The 6747-nt window shown below is 46.8% G+C and overlaps 1 protein-coding gene across 1 annotated transcript in view; it reads left to right on the top strand.

The window, feature by feature from the left end:
* Positions 1-961: 961 nt before the first annotated feature.
* LOC139919657 (insulin receptor substrate 1-B) overlaps positions 962-6747 on the top strand; it is a 43636-nt gene continuing 37850 nt past the window's right edge. Inside the window, exon 1 of the mRNA XM_071909449.2 lies at positions 962-1840. Coding sequence (XP_071765550.2) covers positions 1492-1840 — 349 coding nt within the window. The 5' untranslated portion in view covers positions 962-1491. The remainder of the gene's footprint in view (positions 1841-6747) is intronic.

Genomic DNA, 6747 nt, shown 5'->3' with positions numbered 1-6747 from the left:
AATAATCACAACAATGACTATAATATTCATATAGGATCCTTAGTGTGTCCGTGGTTAATTTAGTGACCTATATCGTAGCCTACTTTATTTTGATGGGATCTCCTACACTATTGGATTTTCTGTAGTATATTTTTGTCCTGCAGTGTCTGCAGCATGCTTTTCAGTTTTGTTGTGATGTTTATATAGCATCCCTCTGAAGTTCAGCCTACTACAGCGTTACTACAGTTCTTTTTTCATAAGGGGACACAGTGTTCCCATTTAAATTAGTTTAATATTATGAGCAAAGTCACGGTGGAATCAGCATTAAGAAGTCAAATTTCAGCTCCAAGTGTGATCATCTATATTCCCGCGACCGGACAGCAGAGGATTGTACGATGATTGCTAGGGATGGGCTCATGGAAGCGCCAACCCGACAACGAAATCTGACTCCGGTCCGCACTGGAAGTGGTGCTGCCTTCACGTGATGTCGGAAATATAGAGGTGATCGTTAAGGGACCCAACAAAGTGGTAAATAAGCCTGGGAAAGTCGCAATTTTCTTTGATACCCGAGTTACAAAGATTATTATTATATGATTAGACTATTATTACATGTTAGTGCGTGGCATTCTATGTAAATAATTTGAATTAATGCATCATTTAATATTCACACTTTGTTTAATTTTTAGTTGTCAAGTCCAGCGAAACAAATATGTAAAATCATTTGGCTATTAACTTAATTAAAACATCAACATTACGTACCTGACGCACATTTTCTCCTCATTTATTCTGCCGATGCAACACAAAGGAACTGCGCTGCTTCATTTCTAAAATTACACAACTAAAAAGCAGTGGAATGCACAAGTCTTAGTTTGCGACTTTGGTACTCTGAATTCTGAGTTTCGGAGGGGTCCCTGAACGCCTCGTGTTCTAGTGTACTAGTACCAGCGGTGAGTGACAGTCCCGCTCCACGGTAGCCGCTCCACTCCACGCTACAGCAACAAGAGAGGAGCAGGGGTGGGGGGACAGGCAGCAGTTTGCAGCAGGCTGAGCTCTCACTGTACTGTGATGTGGAGTAAAGGGGATTAAACCGCTCAGCCAGCCTTTAGAAACACAGTAGTAGTAGTAGTGGGGAGTAGGGGGAGCTCCGCACCGACTGCGCCGCATGTGCTCGTCGGTGTGCGCCTGGAAAACTCGTGGTGCTGGAGGTCCGTCCGTGAAGAACAGCCGTAAAGGAGGAAAACTAAACGATAGCTACAGCCGTCAGCAGCCTGGTGTAATCTCCGGGGCTCGCAGCAACCCAAGCCGACCTCTCTCTCCCCTCACATGCCTGCGTTGATGTGGGAGAGAGGGAGGGGAGCGGAGCCGGGGGATGTTTGAATTACCTCGCTAAACTTGCAGAAATACCCCGCTGCAGGGTGCATTTGTAAAGAAAAAACAAGAAAGAAGAAGAAGAAGAACACCGCGTTCGTTTGCATTTGTCGTTGTGGATAAACAAGGTAGACAGTTATCGCCATGGAAAGCCAACCGGTGGAACACCACAGCTGCGAGGACGTGCGGAAGAGCGGCTACCTCCGTAAGCAGAAGTCCATGCACCGGCGGTACTTCGTGCTCCGGACGGCCTCGGAGCGCGGCCCGGCCCGCCTGGAGTACTACGAGAGCGAGAAGAAATTCCGCGGCAAGGCTCCCGTCCCGAAGAAAGCCCTGGCGCTGGAGACCTGCTTCAACATCAACAAGCGGGCCGACTCCAAGAACAAGCACATGATCGTGCTGTACACCCGGGCGGAGAGTTTCGCCATCGCCGCGGAGAACGAGGCGGACCAGGACGAGTGGTTCCAGGCCATGGTGGACCTGCAGTGCAAAAGTAAGCAAAACTAAAGCAGGCTGCACACACACACACACACACACACACACACACACACATGCACACACACTCTCACACTCCGTACGGTATGAGCCTGCAAAGGAAGCGAAACGTGGCATTGCAGAGCGGCTTTGCAGCAAAAGCGCACTGCAGATCGGGACTTGTCTCATTCCAGTGTTTTGGATAATATGCTGGGAAAATTGAAATGCCATTGTAGTTTGCCACGAGGAGGCCAAGTTTACATACCTGGATGTCTGACTCACTATTTAGTCTCCATGCACTGATATGTTTTATGCCATGCAACACTATTTAGGCTACATGCTGTGAAGGAATTTAAAAGAAACCTGCTATTTTACCAGTGCATGTTATAGTGCTCAAAATGTTTACAAATGGCTTGTGACGTGACATGCGCCTTTAAGTCGCCCCGTGGCCCTTATCCTCGCCACCACTCGTTATCATACTTGTGTCAGGGCAGATATTTACTCCCAGATGTCCCGGGACTGGTGTTTTTTTTTTCTTTTTCTCAGAGAACGAAAACAAGGTTTCTCGCCGCGGGCCCACGCCTACTTGTCCTGCAGCCTCCTCCACTGGGATCAGTGTGCAAACTTCTTCTCCCTCTCTCCCTCTCTTTTCCCAAGTCAACTCTTGGGGCTTTTTGCTCAAACACACCCTGTCCTCTGTTTACTTTGACTGCTCTGCTTTTCTGCTGACATGGCAATATTCACACAGGCATTGATCCCAAAGAGAAGAAAATGCCTGAAAGAGCAGTCAAAGGGGCACATTTGGATATTCCTGTGCCCAGTCATGATTCATAATATTTATTGCCTACCTAATTTGACTACTTAAGAGTAAGCAGCTTATCCTGTCCCATCGAGGCTCTGCTGCAGTGAATTTGCCTAATGCTGGCTCACTGTGCAGCTTGCCTCAACCTCAAAATCACCCCATGTAGGTTTCTCAAATGGTGTCTATCAGCTGCTGTGCAAACACAGCTGTCAGAGCCAATAGTGGTGAGCACAGCAACTCCAAATCACCTGTTCAGCGTTCCCTGCCCTCCACGAGAGACCAGACAGGTGACAAGGGCTGCATGACGCAATCTAGGCAAACCAAGATATGAGTTCAAGGTGCTTCTTACACATGACCTGCCGCTCTGTTACATAAAGGAGCTGATTAGCGGCCGGGCTGCACTAAAGTAGAGTACCAGAGGGGAGTGTGTGTGCACTGATCCTGATATTTAATGTCCCCATTTTCTTTTATGACAACCTTTTTTTTATTAGAGTGGATACAGATAAGGCTGTTTAACAAGGCAAAAAGTTGCAGGCTGGCAGTAGGTGTGTCGGAGGAATTGGTGTCAACGGTGTAACACAACTTGCCCTGTGTGTGTGTGTGTGTGTGTGTGTGTACATTCCACTCTCCTCAAGTATTTGATTAGTTTTTGTGAAGGCTAGACTGACAGGAAAGTGATGTTGCAGCAGCATGAACCAGGATTAAAGCCTATAGAGTTGTGAGAAAAGTTAAGAGGTTTATTTCTATAGCACTTCATCATAAAAGTCTTTCTCAAAGGACTTTACAAAGACAAGCCTACCTAGATCTAACTAATCAGCAATCAGTCACAAAGAAAAATGATGCAATACAGTGTGCAAATAAAACACAATGACACAAGACAAAGCACAAGACAAAAGATAGCATGTTGAAAAGACATAACAGGCCTACTTAACCTACATAGCCGAGCCTACCTGGCACCAACAACCTCAGACTCTCAGTGAAGGGGGAAAAAAATGGAAGAAACCAAGGGGGATCCCCCACCAGGACAGGACAAAGCAATAAATTGGACAATTATAATGAGATAAATAACAAAGCAGATAAGACTGACAGAAACATGATGAGGCAGGAATGTCGGGAAAAATGAAATGTACCTCAGCAGCCTGAGCCACATGCCTGTAGTACCGCTGCACAGTTGTTAATTGCGGTTGTTACTTTTCATGACTTGAGGAACAAAATTATTTTTATTGCACTTTTGGCAGCTTATATGAACATTTTTTATTATTTACAACTGCAGAAGGCGTTCTAAGTGACGTTAAATGCTTCGATATGGACCTGATGCCTATACTGTGTGATTATAAACTGTGGAAAGTAAAACTGTGACATGATCATACACCATAAGCAGCATCTGTGTGTAAAGCTCAGATGAGAGCCGTATAGAGATCCCGCTGGAGACCATTATGGTGTGCGGCCCAGGAGGTGAGAGGGAGCGAGGGTCTCCAGCTGTCAGCAGTAAAGCAGCCTTCCTTCCAAGGTAACCCGCCGTGTCCGCCGTCCGTCTGCCCAGAGCGCCGTGACGTCCGTCTCTGGTGTCGCTGCCATCGATTGTCTTGGAAATGACAGGTTTGGTTTGTAATGTTATTGAATGGGAATGTTACTGTGCAGCGCTGAAGGCTGCTGGTCGTCCTCCTTTGTTGGTTCAGTGTTGGGTTTCCAGTGTAAATCATCCTGCCTGACAATGACAAAGGGCTGCGGCTGGCTGTGTTAACTCACATGCTGGCGTGCATTTTCTTGTGGTATGTGCTGCAGCTACCCCGTAGTTTCAGTCAGCTCTTAGGTCGACTCAAACAAACTCAAGATGTGCGGAAACACACACACACACACACACACACACAAATATCATCTATATGTAAATTTTTCTTTGGGGGTTGTGTGAGGACAGTTGTGGGACCATGGGCACTTGCTGCTTCAAACCACTGTCTGCGTGTGTGAAATAAACTTAAATGCACACACACACACACACACACAAAGTACTGCCAAAATTCCAGCCTGTAATAACCTTCTTGTGGTATGTGCAACTCATACACAATTTCAAGTCTTAGGTGTCTATGTTGATTGAGCCACCCCCCCCCACCCCACCCAAACACACACACACACACACACTGTCAGAAGTCTGTAGGTCAAGATTCAATACTTTATTGCCATACCAACTAGGAATTTGCTTCTGTGTGCTAATGACAGACAATAAAACAAACAATAAGACGAAAGAAGGAATATCAAGCACATCCCATAAAAGAACACATAAAAACGTATAGAAGCATAAAGCATATAGAGGCAGAAAACATTTCCCCCAACCTGTAAGTCTTAAGAATCAAGAGTCAGCACAGTGAAGTGAGTCTGACTGTATGACAAGACATTTTCCACATTTTCCACAAAGTGGTTTAAGTGATAATCCTGATTATTTTGCTCTAATCATGATTATTAGTCTCCATGATTTGGGGAACAAACTTATTTTACTGCACTTTAGGAATCCTATAAACACATCTTGACTATTTTAAAGTGGGAAGTCTGAATGAAATGAAATAACATTTTAAGCGTTTAGCTGACTTTCAACATGTGCGTAAAATTAAATGTGTCACTATTTCCAGATTATACGACTACGATTATTAAATGTGGAAACTAAAACTGCAATGTATGATCGTACACGGTTTATTGTGCAGCCGTAAATGAGAGTCCCGCTTGGAGTGAAATGAAGCCAGCGGGGTAACGTGAAGCTCCCCCACTTGCACACTCGGGGAGACGGAAGAATTCACACCCTGCAGACGGGGGACCGGGCGAAGTCGGGGGGGCAGAGATGCTGCACAGCTACACATAGTTTCCAGCGGACCACTCCCTCAATTTGATACCTGTGTAGCTGCTCACACCGCCTGCTTCAAGCCCCGGTCGGTGGCGATGGGGGTGAAATTCTTAGCGGCGTGCCTCAGCTTGAAGTGGAATCAAGGTTTTGGGTTGAAGTTTGAAATAATTGGTTTGAGTTGACACAGCAAGAGGTTCCTGAGCTGGCAGTATAGTGAGCAGCATGTTGAGACACTCACACACACACTCACAGATACAGTAAGCATAACAAGCAGTGCCGTGGTTGTCCGTGCCGCCATAGCGCAGCTTTAAATCGAGTCTCGGTGTCCGTACTGAGCTTCGGGCCTGGGAAACTCACCTAAAGCGGCCCAGGAACTGTCCAATATCACGCAGCCTCCCCTCAAGCCAGCAGTAATTACACAAACACGAGCCAGCTGCCGTGCAGGGTGATATTAGGATCTGAGTTATTTATTCAGCTGAGTCCAGTTAGGCCCTTTTGGGCAGCGAGTACAGTATCGAGCTTGAGGGCAGCTATTTGCTCAACTATTAGGAGTCAGTCGAGTGTGTAAAGGCTTAACCTCGACGAAAGGGGTGGAGGGGCGGAGGGGCGGCCCGCCGTCGTTTGCCAGGCAAACCCCCGCGGCTCAAGCGCCACCCCAAGAACTGTTGACCCTCATAAAACAATATGCCAGCATCAAACTTTGGAGCCAGCAGTGAGATGGGTCTTAAACGAGGGAGAAGTGCTAACTAAGGGGTATACACACACACACACACACACACACACACACACACACATACAGGCAGAGAGGCAATTACAGTAGCAAAATGAAAACACTACCTAGAAGCAGGCAAAGTCCTTGTATGCCTGACAGGGTTGACTGATTCAAATTCACCACAACAACATTTCTGGGCTGATTTAAGCGACCAGATCGTGGAGCAGAATCAGCCCCTGGACTACCATGTCAGACTGCCGGTGGCTCTGTAGTATTTTTATCCAGCAGTGTCATTTGCCTGCCCTGGCCAGCGAGATCTGGATCTCACCGGTGGCCCGCCGAGCCGGGCGATTAAACGTTAAACCCTGCTTAAGCACTGCTCATCTCCCTAATTAGCCAGTAATTATTGTCTCGGGGTCAGCCCCTGGCGGCGCGGGCGAGGCTGTGTGCTAGCAGAGTCAGAGGGGGGAAAAAAACAAGGGGTGGACGGTGTCATCACAGGACGCAACATGAGCAGTGACGATTTTTGACAAACAATCTTTTAAAGCCGCTACTACTGTCCATCCATTCTTGTTTTCC

Source organism: Centroberyx gerrardi, chromosome 23 (assembly GCF_048128805.1).
Source record: "Centroberyx gerrardi isolate f3 chromosome 23, fCenGer3.hap1.cur.20231027, whole genome shotgun sequence".
Taxonomy (NCBI): domain Eukaryota; kingdom Metazoa; phylum Chordata; class Actinopteri; order Beryciformes; family Berycidae; genus Centroberyx; species Centroberyx gerrardi.
This window is presented reverse-complemented; position numbering and strand designations above follow the sequence as displayed.